Consider the following 21,698-nt stretch of genomic DNA (forward strand, 5'->3'; position numbering starts at 1 on the left):
GAAATAAAACATGAATGTAAATGACCAGGGTGGATTTTGAGATGCGTTAAACTTTATTAACATCTTTTTAATTAATTAATTAATTTAAAGCTGTGTTGGGTCTTCGTTTCTGTGCCAGGGCTTTCTCTAGTTGTGGCAAGCCGGGGCCACTCTGCATCGCGGTGCGCGGGCCTCTCACTATTGTGGCCTCTCTTGTTGCGGAGCACAGGCTCCAGACGCGCAGGCTCAGTAATTGTGGCTCACGGGCCCAGCCGCTCCGTGGCATGTGGGATCTTCCTGGACCAGGGCTCGAACCCGTGTCCCCTGCCTTCGCAGGCAGATTCTCAACCACTGCGCCACCAGGGAAGCCCTGAGATGTGTTAAACTTTAAACTTTATTTTAGGATCATAATTACTGGTTTGGTAACCCTTTTTAGAACTGCAGTAGGTCCTATGTCAAGACTCCAAATTAGTTCCTTTATGCTCCACAGAGTCGGAAGCCCTTACCTAAAAAGAATGCTCTTTTAAAAATCCTATTAAATGTATTAAGAGGAGGGACTGGAAGAAGTTTCTATTTTTCCTTCCTCCAGGGCTTGGATTTTGGAGATCTCTTGAAGGTATTAGAGGGGAAAAACCCTTGGACTGAATTTGGTTACTCTCTAAAACTGAGTTTTATATACATGTATTTCATCATGGTCCACAGGACTGGATTTCTAACCAAGTCCCTCCCCTTCCCCGGCCTGGGCTTGGCGGGGATGAGCCAGCAGCGCCCGGGAACTCTTACAGGAAGGACTGTGAGAAGACGCCGTCGTGCTCCTCGTCGTCATCCTCGTCGCTGCTGGAGTCCGGGCCGGCGGCGGGGAAGCGGGCGCTGCCCGAGCGCTCAGCCGATGTGCTCCACTCCACCGAGCTGCTGAGGATGGGCGGCGGCGCGGCCGCCTCCACGCTGCCCGGGCCGTCCGTGTCGCTGTCACCGATGGGCAGTCGGGGCAAGGCTCGCCCATCCAGGGCCTGGGGTCCCGCCTCTGGGGGCGGCGTCGCGGGGCCCGCCGGCCGCTCGTGCCTCTCGATCCAGGCGTTGTAGTAGCGCACGATGTTCTCGTGGTGCAGGCGCGACAGCAGCGTCACCTCGCCCTTGATCCTGCGGAAGTGCCTGCTGGCCGGGTTGATGGGGATGCGCTTCACCGCGTAGCAGCAGCCGTCCAGCTTGTTCTGCACCTGCCGCACGAAGGAGAAAGGAGAGGGGTCCGGCAGGTCAGCCACTCCAAACCCTGTACCGACTGGCATCCCTACCGTGTCAGCCCATCCCCTCCCAAGGAGAACCCCGAGTTCTGAGTCAGAACCCACAGCTACAGTCGAGGACCACGTGTCTGAAGTTCTTAAGCTGAAGAAAGTCGTGACTGCCAAAAACAGAAAACATATCACCCCAAGCTAAATGTATAGAGCCTGCTAAGAGACTCTGGGGAAAACATAATCTCCATTTTAATCATTCATTTTATTGACAATTATATCCCTGCTTTCCCAATAGCACATCTGCTATCTAAATTTCCAAGTAAACCTTGTTGCTTTTTTAACCTTGTTTTTAAAAAATTATCTTCCAAACTCAGTGTAAATTTTTAGAAGGTGATTTTAGCTTCTCTCCACTTGTTTTTTTAAACTTAAAGCCACCAAACACAAACTAAGCAACAGTTTTAACAGACCTGCATGCAAATTCTAATTCTCAACTTATAAAGAACTTGGGCAAATGACTTAATTTCCTTGAAACTCGATTTTTTAATCTGTAAAATGGCATTTATGCCACTTCCCTTACCTCAAAGGCGACTGTGAGGATTAAATGAAATGATGTGAGTAAAGCACCTGTATCAAGGTGTCACAGAGAAAGGTGTTCAGTAAATAAAGTAATTGGCATTAACACAATTACTGCCCATCGATTTTATTACTAAGGTTGAAGATTTACAACTGATGTTATGTAAGGAAACTAGAACAATACAATTAAGAATAAAAGAAAAACACAAGAAAAATACAAGAAACTGTTTCAAAGGTCAAATCTCCGTATTTTACATACAGGCATCCTTATCCCGGGCAGTTTTGCTATGCAATTGGGTCGACTGAAGTATTTTTTATAAAATTTTGTTTTCTGAACCTTCCAGTTCCAACCATGCAGGGCAACTGAAGTGATGGAAACTAACAACTTGCCCATCGCAGAGGGAGAAACTAGTTGGTTACAAAAGAGAGCATCATTCTCTTATTTGGCTCATAGGCTTCTATGCCAAAAACTACTTTTAGGAATGAGAAAGGAATACTATAAAAGTGAGCTTCAGATTATCTTTTTGGGGGTACAGAAATAGTGGTACAAAGTACATTTTTGAGTAAAACAGGTGTCAGTCTGAATGCTGGCTGAAATGTCTTAGTGATGTATGTGACCTCAGGCAAATGACATAACTTCTCTCAGCATCGGTTCCCTCATCTGCAAAATGGGATAATACCTATTTCATAAGAATGTCATGAGATTAAAAGACAAGGTTCACGAGCCACCTGGCACACAGCCGCAAATAGGAAATGTGCTCCCAAAAAATGACAGCCGTGTGTTCTTTTACTGCCACGTTAATAGAGTGGAGGACTGTGGGGAAGTTTTGGCACTGTCTTTCAACCTCATATCTCAGTACATATCACATATGCTATTGTAACCAAGCAGGACCCTGTGGGGCCTTCCCAGGACAAATCGCCCACCATGTCCTCTGCCTGTGTCTTGTTTGTAGAAAAGCTTTATTCTCCCAGGCCTCCCGAGTCACAAAAGGCTGCTCAATAATGACTGAAAGAATGTGAACATGTAGTGACAAAAAAAATAGCAGTTGGGCCAGGAGAATTGGTAACAATTTAAAAAGTGAATCAGCCATATAACAGTCACAGAATCTTTAAGTTCTTTCCTGAAGGACATAGATAACATGTGTGATGCACATCCCTGAGTTGTTTTACAGATACTAAAACTAAAACCTCCACCAGATAGAAGAATCTAACTGCACGATGAGCATGAGCATGTAGCCCCCAGACCGGCTGGAACCGGTCTGGTTCCAGTTAACATCTTAACTGATGATGTTAAGCCCCGTGACACCACCCTCTTACCTCACCGTCACCCAATCAAAGAATGGTACACGAGCTGACCATGCACCCTGCAACTCTCTCCCTCACCTTGCCTTTAAAAATGCTTCCCTGGAATCCACTGGGGAGTTTGGGTCTCTTGGTTATTAGCTGCCCGTACTCCTTGCTTGGTGCCTGCAATAAATGCTGCAAAATCCTCTATCAAATCCTAGTGTCAGTAAGTTGGCTTTACTGTGAGTGGGTGAGCTGACCCAATTTTGGTTTGGTAACACTATGTGTCACTGACTGGGGTGTGGGGCTTGCTACACTAGAACTCCTAGGAATTCATTTATTAAAATGCAAAGGTGCATTAACAGTAATGGGTCCAATTGCTAGTGAAATTCCAGATCTCTGAGGAGATGGCCCTACCTTAACCTGAAAATAGAGATGGGGTGTGAGGACTGTTGGGTTCTCACAGGGAGAAACCACAGGAAAAACATGGGGGATTAAGTTACTAAGATGTTTTTGTTATATGAGCTTACTAATCAGTTTTAAGTACTTGAAAGGAAATGAAGTTTGATCATGTTTGGAATTCAAGAATCTAAAATTAAAGTTAAAGGAGTTGATCAAAATTATAAAGGGATAATATAAACTTCAATCATCCACTCCTCTTAAAGATAACTATGATTACCTGATCAGGATATCTGTCTGCCCAAAGTAGACCTATTTAATCACCTAAACGTAATAGCTATACTTTCAAGAAGAAAGTTGAAAATTTCCCATGATATTATGACTTTCTTTTGGAAAACCTGCTTAAGTTTGTCTTTCTGTAGAAAAACTAATGTAATTCTTTTTTCAATGTAAAAGGCCTTCCACAGTGATACAGGTAATGCTTCCTAATAATACTCTCAGAATCCGAAACAGACTCATGCCCTATTGATGGTGCGCTACTTTCCTTTTTTGTTTTTGTTTTGTTTTGTTTTGTTTTTGCGGTATGTGGGCCTCTCACTGTTGTGGCCTCTCCCGTTGCGGAGCACAGGCTCCGGACGCACAGGCTCAGCGGCCATGGCTCACGGGCCCAGCCACTCCATGGCATGTGGGATCCTCCCGGACCAGAGCACGAACCCGTGTCCCCTGCATTGGCAGGCGGACTCTCAACCACTGCACCACCAGGGAAGCCCGTGCGCTACTTTCTTATGGATAAGATGACATATCTCATATGGATTTGATAACAGTAATCTAGGACTCTTAAATTCAAACATAATACTTAAATTACACAAAAAGAGTTGAAAACTCTCTCTTAAGGGGCAGACGATAATAAAAGTTGCCCAAATAGCCTGGAATAAGTAAGGGAAGCCCTAACAGCAGCACACCTTAATAATGCATCACGGAGCAGCTTCAAGATGGCGTGGAATCACCTTCCTCCACACAAATACATCAGAAATACATCTACACGTGGAACAACTCCTACAGAACACCTACTAAACGCTGGCAGAAGAACTCAGACCTCCCAAAAGGCAAGAAACTCTCCACGTACCTGGGCAGGACAAAAGAAAAAAGAAAAAACAGAGACAAAAGAATAGAGACGGGACCTGCACCAATGGGAGGGAGCTGTGAAGGAGGAAAGGTTTCCACACACTGGGAAGTCCCTTTGCGGGCAGAGACTGCGGGTGGCGGAGGGGGAGCTTCGGTGCCACGGAGAAGAGCGCAGCAACAGTGCTGCGGAGGGCAAAGCGGAAAGATTGCCGCACAGAGGATGGGAGCCGACCAGCACTTACCAGTGAGAGAGGCTTGTCTGCTCACCGGCTGGGACGGGTGGGGGCTGGCAGCTGAGGCTTGGGTTTCGGTGGGATCCCCGGGAGAGGACTGGGGTTGGCTGCGTGAACACAGCCTGCAGGGGGTTAGTGCACCACGGCTAGGCAGGAGGGAGTCCAGGGAAAAGTCTGGAGCTGTCGAAGAGGCAAGAGACTTTTTCTTGCCTCTATGTTTCCTGGTGCGCGAGGAGAGGGGATTAAGAGTGCTGCTTAAAGGAGCTCCAGAGACGGGCATGAGCCACGGCTAACAGCGCGGACCCCAGAGACGGGAAAGAGACGCTAAGGCTGCTGCTGCAGCCACGAAGAACTCTGCGTGCGAGCACCGGTCACTATCCACACCTCCTCTCCCGGGAGCCTGTGCAGCCCGGCATGGCCAGGGTCCCATGATCCAGGGACAACTTCCCCAGGAGAACACACGGCACACCTCAGGCTGCTGCAATGTCATACTGGCCTCTTGCCCCGCACTCCGTAACCCTCCCTACCTGCAGGGGGTTAGTGCACCACGGCTAGGCAGGAGGGAGTCCAGGGAAAAGTCTGGAGCTGTCGAAGAGGCAAGAGACTTTTTCTTGCCTCTATGTTTCCTGGTGCGCGAGGAGAGGGGATTAAGAGTGCTGCTTAAAGGAGCTCCAGAGACGGGCATGAGCCACGGCTAACAGCGCGGACCCCAGAGACGGGAAAGAGACGCTAAGGCTGCTGCTGCAGCCACGAAGAACTCTGCGTGCGAGCACCGGTCACTATCCACACCTCCTCTCCCGGGAGCCTGTGCAGCCCGGCATGGCCAGGGTCCCATGATCCAGGGACAACTTCCCCAGGAGAACACACGGCACACCTCAGGCTGCTGCAATGTCATACTGGCCTCTTGCCCCGCACTCCGTAACCCTCCCTCCCCTCCGGCCTGAGTGAGCCAGAGCCCCCAGTCAGCTGCTTCTTTAACCCTGTCCTGTCTGAGCGAAGAACAGACGCCCTTAGGCAACCTACACCAGAGGCGGGTCCAAATCCAAAGCTGAACCCGAGGAGATGTGTGAACAAAGAAGAGAAAGGAAAATCTCTCCCAGCAGCCTCGGGAGCAGCGGATTAAATCTCCACCATCAAACTGATTTACCCTGCATCTCTGGAATACCTGAATAGACAATGAATCATTCCAAATTGAGGAGGTGGATTTTGGGAGCAACGATATAAATATATATTTTTTCCCTTTTTCTCTTTTTGTGAGTGTGTATGTGTATGCTTCTCTGTGTGATTTTGTCTGTATAGCTTTGCTTTTACCATTTGTCCTAGGGTTCGGGCTGTCTATTTTTTGTATTTTTTTTTTTTAGTATACCTTTTAGTGCTTGTTATCATTGGTGGATTTGCTTTGTGCTTTGGTTGCTCTCTTCTTTCCTCTTTTTTTTCTTTTATTACTTAAAAAACATTTTAAAAAATAATTTTTATTTTAATAACTTTTATATTTTATTTTATCTTCTTTCTTTCTTTTTTTTCTTCCTTTTATTCTGAGCCGTGTGGATGACAGGCTCTTGGTGCTCCAGCCAGGCGTCGGGGCTGTGCCTCTGAGGTGGGAGAGCCAACTTCAAGACATTGGTCCACAAGAGACCACCGAGCTCCAAACAGTGAAAGTCTCCCAGAGATCTCCATCTCAACGCCAAGACCCACCTTCACTCAACGATCAGCAAGCTACAGTGATGGACACCCTATGCCAAACAACTAGCAAGACAGGAACACAACCCCACCCATTAGCAGAGGGGCTGCCTAAAATCATAGTAAGGCCACAGACACCCCAAAACACACCAACAGACGTGGACCTGCCCACCAGAAAGACAAGATCCAGCCTCATCCACCAGAACACAGGCACTAGTCCCCTCCACCAGGATGCCTCCACAACCCACTTAACCAACCTTAGCCACTGGGGGCAGACACCAAAAACAACAGGAACTACAAACCTGCAGCCTGCGAAAAGGAGACCCCAAACACAGTAAGTTAAGCAAAATGAGAAGACAGCGAAACACACAGCAGATGAAAGAGGAAGGTAAAAACCCACGAGACCTAACAAATGAAGAGGAAATAGGCAGTCTACCTGAAAAAGAATTCAGAATAATGATAGTAAAGATCTTCCAAAATCTTGGAAATAGAATGGAGAAAATACAAGAAACGTTTAACAAGGACCTAGAAGAACTAAAGAGCAAACAAACAGTGATGAATAACACAGTAAATGAAATCAAATATTCTCTAGAAGTGATCAATAGCAGAATAACTGAGGCAGAAGAACAGATAAGTGACATGGAAGATAAAACAGTGGAAATAACTACTGCAGAGCAGAATAAAGAAAAAAGAATGAAAAGAAAGGAAAACATAGGCAGAACACTCTATGACATAAATCACAGCAAGACCCTTTTTGACCCATCTCCTAGATAAAGGGAAATAAAAACAAAAATTGACAAATGTGACCTCATGAAACTTAATAGCTTTTGCACAACAAAGGAAACCATAAACAAGACAAAAAGACAACCCTCAGAATGGGAGAAAATATTTTTAAATGAAGCAACTGACAAAGGATTAAAGGCACATTTATACAATGGAATATTACTCAGCCATAAAAAGAAACGAAACTGAGTTATTTGTAGTGAGGTGGATGGACCTATAGTCTGTCATACAGAGTGAAGTAAGTCAGAAAGAGAAAAACAAATACTGTATGCTAACACATATATATGGAATCTAAAAAACAAAAAAAAATGGTCATGAAGAACCTAGGGGCAAGACGGGAATAAAGACGCAGACCTACTAGAGAATGGACTTGAGGATATGCGGACAGGGAAGGGTAAGATGGGACAAAGTGAGAGAGTGGCATGGACATATATACACTACCAAATGTAAAATAGATAGCTAGTGGGAAGCAGCTGCATAGCACAGGGAGATCAGCTCAGTGCTTTGTGACCACCTAGAGGGGTGGGATAGAGAGGGTGGGAGGGAGGGAGATGCAAGAGGGAAGAGATATGGGGATATATGTATATGTATAACTGATTCACTCTTATAAAGCAGAAACTAACACACCATTGTAAAGCAGTTATACTCCAATAAAGATGTTAAAAAAATTTTATTTTAAATCCTTACAAAGAAACAAACAACAAGAAAAAAATAACACATCACTAGTTTTCCAGCTCAGTAACAGCTCAATAATAAAAGCCATCAAGACCATCTGGGGCCATTTCTCAGTTTGAATTCCATCTCTTTTCTAACCCTGTAACCCTCTTAGCTACAGCAATTGTAAAAGCAAATGGGAGAAAAAGAGACCAATTTTCTTTCTGAACCAAAGCACACAAAAAGGTTCTTCATGCAGAGGTCTTAATTCAACCTGAAGTGCAGTTATAATCATGTGGTTTTCACGTTAACGCACTACATCAAGCAAGGGAAGAGGAATGATGTGTTCTTCATGTGTCTAGTGTAACTTTAAATAAAGCCTTTAACTCCACGAAGGGGAAGATGATTATTGTTTCAAATGGTCATATGCACTTCCCTCCCTACTCTCAAAACAGAAGTCCTTAAGTATGCAGAAATGGAACAGGGAAAGAGCTTTACAAGGGACTGGCGACAACTATGTATCGTACCTTGATGACAGCTCCAAAAGCTCCTTTGCCAAGAAGCTGTAATTCTTCAAACTCAATGAAGTAGCGGGAAAATTGTCTCTGTGTCTCACTGAAGAACGCAGCACTGGGTAGCTGGTTGCTGGGAATAACAGTCTCCACATAATCTTGTCCTCCAGAATCTGAGATAAAACAAAAGGTAAGAGGCAACTGAGGCTTTAAAAATAGAGGAAGAGCTGCAACATCCAACGACAATGCAAGCACGGGAGGAAAGGGCCCCAACCAAGGAGTTTTAAAAAGTACGTCTTACCTGGCAGACTCTTTAATACTTTCCTCACCCTGTCCTCCTTAAAGTAGGTAGAAATATACAGTTAGCCCAAGTTTACAGGTAGGGGTAACTGAGAGTAAAGAAATGACTGAAGGACAGAGCCAGAAGCCAAACCCAGGTCTCTTGATCATCCCAGTCTCTGTTGAGGCTCCTGCATCTGCTACTTGAGTAACATCAGGGAAATCTAGTTCCAAGGCAGTAATAAGGGTGACATGATGAGAAGGGTTACCCCACACTAAGAGGCTCCACCACCAGACACTCCATCAGAAGAGGCGGGAAAAACCAGGATGGCAAAACACTTCCACGTATACAGGACACACTGAATGAATGGATTTATGTATAGCTCAGCATAAAACAGATAAAATAAATGATCCATGCAGTCCTTTCCCGTCTTAAGTTTACGTGGACCTTCAAAATAATTTATGTTAAATAGGCTATCAGAAAAGAACGGTAACAGACTCACCTTCGGGACTTTGTTCCAGTAAAGGTATTTTTGGCTGAGGATTTATAAAGCTGTGTTTTAACAACTGCTGAGGACTCCATCTTTCCTTGTCATCTAAGCAGACACACCTCAGTGAGAGGAAAAAAGAATCTCAGTGATGCACAAAATAAATGCTAAACTAATTAATCCAAGGCTTTTAACTATGGGTTTATTTTTAAAAGATACACATTAGAGAATTCATGTTACTATGGGCCAAAATGTGCTCATAAGTGAATTTAATAAACTTTCTTGCAGGATTTACATGCTGAGCACCAGGCTGCATATAAGTGGGGGAATTAATAAAAAAAGTACAGTCTCTAGAGGCAAGAAGACTGATGCTCACAGAACAATATTTTTAAAAGTCTAGGATAAGACAGCACAAGTAGGTCATGAATTTTCACTCCCACTAACAGCTTAATGAATTGCCATGCTAAGCTAAGCGTTTCTGGGGAACAGTCATAAATAAAAGTTCCCAAAGGAAAAGCAAATCAGATAGCTGATGCAGGGCTGGGGCCCATTATGATAAACTTTAGGTGAAGCCTGCTCATCACAGTTTGAAGTATGTTGGGAACAATTAAGAACAACCTTTTACAAGCCCCACATTTTATCACCTAGTTTCTTTTAATTATCATTCCTTGAGCCTACTAACTTTCTGTTTAATGTTCTAACAATTTGTTTAATGAATGAAAACAAGCCATACCTTTAACCCAGTGTTTTTCAAAGTGGGCTCCCCCGACCAGCAGCATCAGTATCACCTGGGAATTTGTTAGAAATACAAATTCTCCACCCCAGTCCTAGTAAATCAGCAACTCTGGGGGTTTTTGCAGTAATCTGTGCTTTAACAAGCTCTCCAGGTGGTTTCAATACACAGGAAAGTCTGAGAATCACTGTTCTAACTAATCTAATAAGCTAGTTGGCTTTCATAACAATGACCCAAGTAGCACCTGACCGTAATTATAAAAAGGTATTTAAAACAATCAACCATCACTGTGAATTATGGACTTAAATCTACACCTATACATTGGTGACAGCAAGTATCATAAAGGGTAACATTTAATGTTTTCATGTCACAACGCTAAAAAGTAAAGCACTCCTAATTTCATACTTTGAGAGCACAAGACTGCAATAAAAGCATTTGTATGAGATACTGTATTTTCCCCTAAATTTAAAATTAATTTTTATTTATTTATTTATTTTCACATCTTTATTGGAGTATAATTGCTTTACAATGGTGTGTTAGTTTCTGCTTTATAACAAAGTGAGGGAGGAGCTTCAAGATGGAGGAAGAGTAAGACGCGGAGATCACCTTCCTCCCCGGAGATACATCAGAAATACATCTACACGTGTAACAACTCCTATAGAACACCTACTGAACGCTGGCAGAAGACCTCAGACCTCCCAAAAGGCAAGAAACTCCCCACGTACCTGGGTAGGGCAAAAGAAAAAAGAAAAAACAGAGACAAAAGAATAGGGACGGGACCTGCACCACTGGGAGGGAGCTGTGAAGGAGGAAAAGTTTCCACACACTGGAAGCCCCTTCAAAAGAGGCAAGAGACTTTTTCTTGCCTCTTCGTTTCCTGGTGCGCGAGGAGAGGGGATTAAGAGCGCTGCTTAAAGGAGCTCCAGAGACGGGTGCGAGCCATGGCTAACAGCGCGGACCCCAGAGACGGGCATGAGACGCTAAGGCTGCTGCTGCCGCCACCAAGAAGCCTGTGTGCGAGCACAGGTCACTATCCACACCCCTCTTCCGGGGAGACTGTGCAGCCCGCCACGGCCAGGGTCCCGGGATCCAGGGACAAATTCCCCGGGAGAACGCAGGCCGGCCTCTGCCGAAGGCTCACCCAGCACTCCGTGCCCCTCCCTCCCCTCCGGCCTGAGTGAGCCAGAGCCCCCGAAGCAGCTGCTCCTTTAACCCCGTCCTGTCTGAGCGAAGAACAGATGCCCTCAGGCGACCTACACGCACAGGCGGGTGCAAATCCAAACCTGAACCCCAGGAGCTGTTCGAACAAAGAAGAGAAAGGGAAATCTCTCCCAGCAGGCTTGGGAGCTGCAGATTAAATCTCCACAGTCAACCTGATATACCTGCATCTGTGGAATACCTGAATAGACAACGAATCATCCCAAATTGAGAAGGTGGACTTTGGGAGCAAAGATATATTATTTTTACCCCTTTTTCTTTTTTTGTGAGTGTGTATGTGTATGCTTCTGTGTGTGATTTTGTCTGTATAGCTTTGCTTTCACCATTTGTCCTAGGGGTCTGTCCGTCCATTTTTTCTTTACCTTTTAATTTTTTTTTCTTATTTTTTATTTTAATAACTTTATTTTATTTTACTCTATTTTATTTTATTTTATTTTATCCTCTTTCTTTCTTTCTTTCTATTTTTTCTCTCTTTTATTGTGAGCTGTGTGGATGAAAGGCTCTTGGCGCTCCAGCCAGGAGTCAGTGCTGTGCCTCTGAGGTGGGAGAGCCAACTTCAGGACACTAGTCCACAAGAGACCTCCCAGCTCCACGTAATATCAAACGGTGAAAATCTCCTAGAGATCTCCACCTCAACACCAAGACCCAGCTTCACTCAATGACCAGCAAGCTACAGTGATGGACACCCTATGCCAAACAACTAGCAAGACAGGAATACAGTCCCGTCCATTAGCAGAGAGGCTGCCTAAAATCATAATAAAGCCACAGACACCCCAAAACACACCAACAGACGTGGACCTGCCCACCAGAAAGACAAGATCCAGCCTCATCCACCAGAACACAGGCACTAGTCCCCTTCACCAGGAAGCCTACACAACCCACTGAACCAACCTTAGCCACTGGGGGCAGACACCAAAAACAACGGGAACTATGAACCTGCAGCCTGCAAAAAGGAGACCCCAAACACAGTAAGTTGAGCAAAATGAGAAGACAGAGAAACACACAGCAGATGAAGGAGGAAGGTAAAAACCCACCAGACCTAACAAATGAAGAGGAAATAGGCAGTCTACCTGAAAAAGAATTCAGAGTAATGATAGTAAAGATGATCCAAAATCTTGGAAATAGAATGGAGAAAATGCAAGAAACGTTTAACAAGGGCCTAGAAGAACTAAAGAGCAAACAGTGAATCAGTTATACATATACATATATCCCCATATCTCCTCCCTCTTGCACCTCCCTCCCACCCTCCCTATCCCACCCCTCTAGGTTGTCACAAAGCACCGAGCTGATCTCCCTGTGCTATGCGGCTGCTTCCCACTAGCTATCTATTTCACATCTGGTAGTGTATATATGTTCATGCCACTCTCTCACTTGGCCCCAGCTTACCCTTCCACCTCCCCATGTCCTCAAGTTCATTCTCTACATCTGCATCTTTATTCCTGTCCTGCCCCTAGGTTCTTCAGAACCATTTTTTTAATTAATTTTTTATTACATCAGTAACACATGAATACTTTCTCCTTCCAAATATTAAAACACTACTGGTAAGGATAAAGTCTTGGACAAACGTCCAAGCAAACGATAAAGTTTTAATTTGTGGATATTGATTTTTTAAAAATGACATCATCCTGTACATATTATTCTTCAACTTGCTTTTTTCATTTGACCACAGACAAGGCTCTGCACCCAATTCTACTGAGGGGAGGGGCTGTTTCTCCACACCAACAGGCAATTCCCCAACACCAGTTGGGTGTCGTATGTTCAACACAATTGTGACACTAATTACCTGGAGAGAGCATCAGATCACACAGGTTAAGGGCTCAGTCTTATGAGACTGCCATCCCCATCCCCACTTGGGACACCAGTAGCAAGCCCAGGCTGTGACCGGATTCCAACGACCTTCTCCCTGGGTTCAATTAATTTGCTAGAGCAGCTCATAGAAATCAGAAACATTTTACTCACTAGGTTACCAGCTTAATGTAAAGGGCTATAACTCAGAAACAGCCAGACGGAAGATATGCATAGGGGTATGTGGGAAGAGCCTTGGAGCTTCCTTGCCCTCTCCGGGCCGCCACCTACCCAACACCTCTGTGTGTTCACCAACCCGGAAGCTCTCTGAACCCTGTCCTTTGTAGCTCTTAATGGAGGCTTCACTACCAAAGGCATGATTGATTAACTCACTGGCCACTGGTGATCATTCAACCTTCAGCCCCTCCCCTCTCCACAGAGGATGGGGGTGGGACTGACAGTTACAAACCCCTTAATCATGTGGTTGGTTCTCCTGGCAACCAGCCCCATCCTTAGGTACTTTCCAAATCCACCTCATTAATATAACAAGAGACAACTCTGCTGTTATCCCCATTTTTCAGAGGAGGAAACTCAGGGTAGGGAGTTTAAGTCACTTGCCAGAAGGGATAAAGGTGGGATATGAGCCCAGCTGTCTGGCTCTGAGTCTGGGCTCTTTTCCATCACAGAGACTGATGTGAAACAAAACCTTTCTCCAAAGGATGTTCACCAATAAGTAAAAATATAATTACAAATGAAATGCTGCTATACTTGTCTGGGAATGATTTTTTTTCCTTTGTTAACTGGGGCTGGACAGCAAAGGTAGTAAAACAATACTGTACAGCTGCTTCTAAACCAAGCACAGTCTATCAAACCACTCTATGAAGAAAGAAATATACTAATCAATCTAAAGGGAACCATATTATTAACAGAACAAGAAATAGTGCTGATCTCAAGTTCAAAACTGACAGAGTGGGCTTCCCTGGTGGCGCAGTGGTTAAGAATCCGCCTGCCAATGCAGGGGACACAGGTTCGATCCCTGGTCCGGGAAGATCCCACATGCCGCGGAGCAACTAAGCCCATGTGGAACACCTACTGAGCCTGCACTCTAGAGCCCGTGCGCCACAACTACTGAGCCCACGTGCCACAACTACTGAAGCCCATGTACCTAGAGCCCGTGCTCTGCAACAAGAGAAGCCACCGCAGTGAGAAGTCTGCGCACCGCAATGAAGAGTACCCCATTCGCTGCAACCAGAGAAAAGCCCATGCGCAGCAATGAAGACCCAACGCAGCCAAAAATAAATAAATAAAATAAAATAATAAAATAAATAAATTTTTAAAAACCCTGATAGCACAGAGTTTTTCTTTAAGAGGAAAACTAGGAAAGTTTTACCTACTGAGTCCTTCCTTTTACTGTTAAATGTGAAAAGATAGGTTCTACTTAAAGTTTGCAGCGTTGTATGTGAAAATACATAATGCTATTGCTAACCTCTACTAAGTTATTCTTGACCAATGAGGAAGGGCAGAAAGCTAAAGGTGACATCCTGAAGAATGAAATCAGGAATTCCCTGGCAGTCCATTGGTTAGGACTCCACACTTCTACTGCTGAGGGCCCGGGTTCAATCCCTGGTTGGAGAACTAAGATCCCACAAGCCAGGAGTCCCCAACCCCTGGCACCCGTCTGTGGCCTGTTAGGAACTGGGCCACACAGCAGGAGGTGAACAGACGGCAAGTGAGCGAAGCTTCAGCTTCATGTACAGCCGCTCCCTACTGCTCACATTAATGCCCCTTAAGCTGTTTTCTAAATGGGAGGCCTTGTCTTTGACCCCTTAGGAACCAGCAGCAAAGGTGGACAGAGAGGTATTCCATTTGGAATACCTGGGGCATTTCTCCTCCTAGCAATCCCTATTGACTTCCTAGGGTATAACAGGCAGTCCCCAAAAAGTAGTTTGAAAACCTATTATTAAGAGCCCAAGTGAATTTAGAAGAATGTAGGAGTTATGGGAATGATAAATATAAGTGAGAAAACAGAACATATGTGGGTGGGAAAGGATTGGGAGAACAAAGAATAAACTCTAATACTGTTCACTTTTCAGCTTATACACATGACTTAGACGTTTAGCACATTCAAGCACAAACAAAAGTATAGGAGTAAAGTGCAATTAGAGAGAAATCTCAATGATACTCACTTCTTTAGAAAATCTTGAAAGTCAGCTGGTAAGTCACTAGGGATGGTCACAGGGTACTCTTCACACTCTTGTCCTTGGCTGAGGGAGAGCAGCAGAAGGCCAAGACGCCAAACATCCCCTTTCTTCCCCGTTTTATAAGGTAGGGCACTGTCACTAAAACGAACCCGGGTTTGCTCAAACACGTCCTCCTTGCAAATGTCTGCTAGGCGCTTAGAAATGCTGTAGTCTGTAATCTTGATGGTGCCCTCTGCATCCACTAAGACATTCGATGCACTCAGAACCTTGTGCACCACGGAATTGCTGTGCAAATAATCAAGGCCTGACAAGAGCTGAGTCGCGTACCTGCGAAGCTGATGCCCAGGGATAGGGCCCGAGTGGCTTAGGTGGGCCGAGAGGGAGACCCCATTAGTGTGCTCCACTAAAATGTCCACCACAATGGAATCGTCTTGCTCTTTGAGATTCATTGCAAAGTAGCGTACTATGTTTGGATGGCTCAATTTTACCAGTGAGTTGAATTCCGTTTCTGCCCCTTGAATCTGGTATGGAAAAAACCAGTAAGGTGATAACTGGGTTGGTAGGCATTAACTAGTGTTTCACTTTAAAAGTGAAATATTTAATAGAAAATGCACTTTCAAAGGAGAGGAGAAGGAATATGCCCTGAACTGAGTCCTCTCCTAAACCACATGGTCAACCTACAAGTTCATAAAAATGGACAAGTTTCAAAAGCAACTTCTTTTGTGATATGGCCAACAGAAAAAAGAAACATTAATTTAAAAATAAGTTTTCCTGATTATAAAGATTCACTGTCAAAATTTTAATAAGTACTAATACAAAAGAAAAACCCCACAATTTATCTTTACGGTCACTACCCAAAGACAACTGTTAAGATTTCAGTGTCTTTACTTCCAGGTTTTTTTTTTTTGTCATAAATACACATACATTTCCAAACACAATGCTTTACCTACTGTTTTATAACCTTTATTATGTAACACTGCAATATGCAATATTAAATGCTCTCCTTAAGCTCAGTATTATAAAGAACAATAAAATTCTCCAGTCCCCAAAAATTCAGTTGTGAAGCAGTATTTCAAAAAACTGAGAAAATGCAAATGATTGCAAATAGCACAGTTATGAAGTACTCTTTAATCCCGGTTGGAGAGACAGCTATTAATGGAATAATAAGGGCTGAGAAAGGAGGTTGAGAAGCAGCTGCAAAAGTTTTGACCGTGTTGTGAAAGTTCTGAAAGAGGCAGCAGGGGCTGAGAAAACTTATGGTCTTCCACCACCCTCTCTGGTTAAACAGATCTCAGCATTTTGGGTCATCTTTGGTGGCCAATGAAATGAACAGCTATTTTGTTCTGTCACCGCCTTAAGCTCGAGATTAGTCCTTTTGCTCAGTGAGCCATCTTGGATGCCTACCTGCTTTTTGCACTTATCAATCTTCTCTTTTTCTTGACTGGTAAGGAATGGACCCATTTTTTTCTGCCACTGAAGAACCCACTCATACAACAAGACAAAGCCGCCAGTGGCTGTTTCCAAAGCATTGTAAACTAATTTTCCAAGCTGCTCATCACTGCCTGCACATTGAAAGAAAATATAATTAAATTTCACTGGTACATTTTCTGTGGGCATTAAAAAAAAAAAGAGGGAATAGACAATCATTCATTCAACAATGGATACCATGTACTAACTATGAAAAATGTGATTTCATGTAATACATGCTCTTTTGTAACTAATTTTTGGTATTTAACAATATACTCTAAACTCTAAAATATTAAATTTTACAAAGGGACAAGATTCGACAGTGAGATCTTAGTATCGGACTAATGTTTTCTTCTACTAGCCGTTACTGACGATGTTACTTTCATAACCAGTCCACCTCTGATGACCGCGCCTGCTGGTGTGGTAGAGTAACCCTCACAGAGCTGCTAAATACCAACTAATGTAATAGAAGGTGTTTCGAACTAGGAACGCTCCATCAATGCAGACGAGTGTACACAGTGAGAACAGGTTTTAGTAATTTGGAAATTTGAATACATCAATGATTTTCTAAACACAAAATGTGAATATGCTCAGTAAATACAAACTGGCCAATGGCTTCAAGGGAAGGAACCAGTCGTGACAGTTTAGATTTGAAGCGTGTGAGAGAGACACATTCATTTAGCGATAGGCATATGGTTTCGACCTATACCTGGGAGAGCTCAATTTTTGTAACACCAAAAATTTTCTTACAAAAATCTGAATTTTTATTAAAGACTATAATAGAAAATCACCAAAAAATTGGAAGTGGAGAAAAATATCACCCACAATATCACCATTTCGTTTTATTTCTCTTCTAGCTCCCTCTACCCGTTTTTTTTCCCCTAATTTACCAAATCGTAGCATATATAACAGGGTTTCTCACCCTGGACACTATTGACATTTGGGACCAGATAATCCTTTGTTGAAGAGGGCTGACTTGTATACTGTAAGATGTTCAGCAGTATCCCTGGCCTCTATCCACAAGATGCCAGTAGCACCCCTTACCCTAGTCTTAATCATCAAAAATATCTCTAGATGTCACCTAACGTCCCCTAGGGAAGAAAATCGCCCCAATTGAGAACCACTGATATTCTTTTCTTTTTCTCGTATTCTTTTTCTCTTACTATATAAATAATATTGATAGTTCTCCATGATGCTACATTATCTTCATAATGAAAAGTGAAGTAACCTGTATACATAAGACAAAGTGGTCTTGGCAAAAATACTTTGGAGAAATGTGGCTGAACTAACTCACCTAGAGAAGCAGTTTTACTTCATAGAAATGCTGACCATTTAAGAGATTTTATTTTAAATGATCTGTTATGCTAGTCATAATTCCTGACATTCTCAGCTAAGGGGAAAAAAAAAACACCCAATGTTTGAAAATGTGTCAATCAAAGGAAGCAACCTGTGGAATGTTGGATCTATGCAGCACACGCTGGAGACACATGATAGTAAACGTTTATGGGACGGAATGTGATGTGATTTACATAAAGCCTAATTAAATTCGTGAATTATATGGCACAATGTCTTGCAATATTTATCTCCCCAACTGGGACTAAGTGGGTATTTCATAATTGCTGGCTGGGTTTTTATTTTGTATTATAGTTCATTATTGCCACCCTCCTTTTGTCACTTTTGTGTGATGGGGATAATAAAAGGGACAAAAGAACACACTGCAGTGAGGCTGAAGGAAAATGTTACCAAAAGAGCTCAGACTGATACTCTACTATGTGCTACCAATGATCATTTATACAGAAGCCTCTATAATGCTTTAATATATAAGGAATAATATCTAGGGAAGTTCTTGATTCCCTCTAGTTCCAACAGCTTTAAAGCAAATGTTAATTTATTGATCTTTTACAAAAACATTTCTTAGAAAATTAGGGCATATTTTAAAAACTAGACCCGTCATGAGAAAACAAAATAAATAATTTACTTGGTGGTTTTATAAAAAAAAAGTTCAGGCTGCAAATGTGTCTCCTCATGAGGGTATTAAATAAGGTGAATCTGTCTAATGAGTACCAGTGAGACTAGGAGACAAAGGTAAGGTAATAAGCAGTTGGATTAATTTGCCTTCCTGATTTCCCCAGATTATTAAAAGTAGTGAGTTTTAATGTTGCCAATTCATGAGTCGGAAATGCCTCAGAGTCAAGGACAGTCTCAGGACCAAAGCCAAGCATCTCTATCAAGGTCTTAAACCTGCCCAAACAGTTGCTGTGTCTGAACAGGGCAGGCTCTGCGTATGTGCAGAATCCTGCATGGTCCAGGCTGCCTCAGTCAGCCAAGGTTGAGTGTCCAGATCTCAGACACTTCAGATGCTTGATTTCTTCTTCCTCCACCTGCTGCCCTCTCCCTGGCAACTCCCCTGTTTACTTATACCTCCTCAAAGAGGAAGGGAAAAGATAATGAAAGAAAGCAAACTTGATCCAGGTAATTTAGCTACCTGTTAGCTCTGGTAAGAATACTCATGGGATTGAAAATTGAACTTAATTGTCAAATTCACCATATGCAAGTGATCCCTACACCAATTAGTGGCTGTATCTGTATGACTGATAAAAGATCATGTACATTTAGGGCAAAGGAAGTAGATACTGAAAACTTGATTTTAATATAAACAATTCAAATAGCAAATTGCTGAATGAGATTCACTCCAAATAGCCACCTGCTAAATAAGATGGCTAAACTGCTAAATAAAACACATAGAAAATAAAGTTGTTTTCCTGGTCTGGTACCGCATGCCAAGCAGGAAAACGCTAAGCAGGTGGACAGCAAATTAAGAAAATGAGACTTGACCATTAAAGATCATAGGCATTAGAACTCATCTTGTTACACATATTTTATCAGCAACAGATGCACAAGATGCAAAATTCTACTGATTCATAATATTCCAACCATTTTGGTTTTGAAAAGCTTGGCTAATTCTAATGACGGCAAATTTTAAATTACCTTTCTGCTAATGATATTGCCCCAAGAACCTGGGGTTTTATTTCCATTTTACAGAAGGGGAAACCTGAGTGACTTCTTCTAGTCATCAGGAACAGGAGCTAGGTTGACTATCATCTTAAAGAGTCTTCCTTGGACCGCGCTGGTCTAGACGACGCGGCATCTATTCTACCCCATTCCTTCATGATTAACTTTCGTCATTAGAATAATTTAAATGAGTTTAGCTAGTTTACTCACCAATACATTTCCCTTTGTGCACCATGAGCTGATCAGGACTACCCATAGAGAAATACAGGATTTCACAAGAGCCAGGAGAATCTTCACTACTACACACAGAATACTGACGTTCTCGCCTTAAAAATAAATTTGGACAACGATTTTTTTCTTTAAGATTAACACAGGAAATTCTTGCCCCTCCATTTCTTCCTGCTTACTAGCCCACTCACTGTCCAACATCTGTCTCTGCTGGGAACTAAGCTGAAGGTGCTAATGGGAAAGCTGTCCAAGCCCCCACTCGCCATTGAGTCTTCCCCACATGAACTCTACAAACCCCTGCTCTAACACCTGTGCTGCCCAGTATGGTAGCCACTAGCCCACATGTGGCTACTTAAATTCAATTCAAACTCAATTAAATGAAAAATTCAGTTCTTCAACTGCAATAGGCACACTTAAGTACAGAGATACTTCATTTTATTGTACTTGGCTTTACTGGACTTCAAAGCATCTGTGGCTTTTTTTTTTTTTAGATTGAAGGTTTGCGGCAACCTTGCATTAAGCAAGTCTATCAGCTCCATTTTTCCAACAGCATTTGCTTACTTCAAGTCTCTGTGTCACGTTGTGGTAATTCTTGCAATATTTCAAACTTTTTCATTTGTATTATATTTGCTTTGGTGATCTGTGATCAGTTACTACTACGACTCACTGAAGGCTCAGATGCTGTTTATTAGCATTTTTCAGCAATAAAATATTTTTAAATTAAGGTATGTACATTGTTTTTTAAAAATATAATGCAATTGCACACTTAATAGACCACAGCATAGTGTAAACATGACTTTTATATGCACTGGGAAACCAAAAATTCATGTGACTTGCTTTATTGTGGTGGTCTGTTCCCACAACATCTCTGAGGTATGTTTGTACTCAGCCCCAAGTGGCTAGTAGCTATATAAGCAAATGTTATTGGGCAGCATTGATCGAGAACATTTCCATCATCACAGAAGTTCTACAGCAGTGATTTAGCTCTATTCCATATTGACCCCACATCTCGTGCACACACACATCTGGAGAAACCTGCAAAATGGCGGGCTTGGAGCACCACAAATTCCTGATCACCACCTGGGCTTCCCACTATTGAATGCTCACTCATTCTCTTTCTGGTCTCTGCTCTTCCCCTTCACGACTTCTTCAAAACACACAAAGCCCAACCCCTCTTCTTCTCTTTCCCTTTTTCTACTTTTTTTTCTGAGTGGGAAGCAATAGCTGGGAAGCTAGATTATAACGCAAATATAACGAGTAAATCGGGAGAGCTCTGCAGGGATGAGGCAAGGGAGAGAGCTCTTGATGGTCAGGATTGGACACGTGGAAGAAATGCTTTGATCCCTAGGAAGCAGCCCTCTCACTCTGAGTGTGATACTGACCTCCACTTTCACTGAGAACATGAAGAAATGAGCAGTGAAGCCCACACTTTCTGTGGGTCCACCTAGAAAGTTACTTGGCGTCTGCCCCATTTTTTCTTTTTCCCGGACTGTGAGGAAGGACAGCTGCCCTGTCCTCAGTTCCATCCCTACAGTCTCCTCTGGGACCCTGCTCCATCAGTTAGTCCCTCTCTCCTGTATGTTCAATCTGTTCCTCTATATCGGCTCCTTCCCTCAGCCTATATATCTTTCCCACGTCCATTCTACTCTCCCTCAATCCCATGCCCCACCTTGTTTTTCATTTTCAAACTTCTACACTTGCTGTCTCCATGTCTGCCCCTTCTATTTACTCTTCATGGTACTGCGAAGTCAATAAAGCTGCCACCTCCCTCCTACCCACTTTCGATCTGATTTTTCCCCTTGGTTCTTTTTTTTTTTTTTTTTGGGGTGGGGG

General features: G+C 43.2%; 1 protein-coding gene across 3 annotated transcripts in view; it reads right to left on the reverse strand.

Moving 5' to 3' along the window:
* EIF2AK4 (eukaryotic translation initiation factor 2 alpha kinase 4) overlaps positions 1 to 21,698 on the reverse strand; it is a 102,416-nt gene that overhangs the window by 49,144 nt on the left and 31,574 nt on the right. For 2 of the 3 annotated variants that reach the window (XM_024732418.1, XM_024732417.1), the window contains 6 exons: positions 19,848 to 19,963; positions 16,563 to 16,720; positions 15,144 to 15,679; positions 9,237 to 9,343; positions 8,470 to 8,627; positions 763 to 1,196 (listed from right to left, as the gene is read on the reverse strand). In XM_024732418.1, the coding sequence (XP_024588186.1) occupies positions 763 to 1,196; positions 8,470 to 8,627; positions 9,237 to 9,343; positions 15,144 to 15,679; positions 16,563 to 16,720; positions 19,848 to 19,963 (1,509 nt within the window). The remainder of the gene's footprint in view (positions 1 to 762; positions 1,197 to 8,469; positions 8,628 to 9,236; positions 9,344 to 15,143; positions 15,680 to 16,562; positions 16,721 to 19,847; positions 19,964 to 21,698) is intronic. The other variant, XM_024732419.1, reaches the window with a different exon arrangement.

This window comes from Neophocaena asiaeorientalis, unplaced genomic scaffold (assembly GCF_003031525.2).
Source record: "Neophocaena asiaeorientalis asiaeorientalis breed wild unplaced genomic scaffold, Neophocaena_asiaeorientalis_V1.1 scaffold119, whole genome shotgun sequence".
Classification (NCBI taxonomy): Eukaryota; Metazoa; Chordata; class Mammalia; order Artiodactyla; family Phocoenidae; genus Neophocaena; species Neophocaena asiaeorientalis.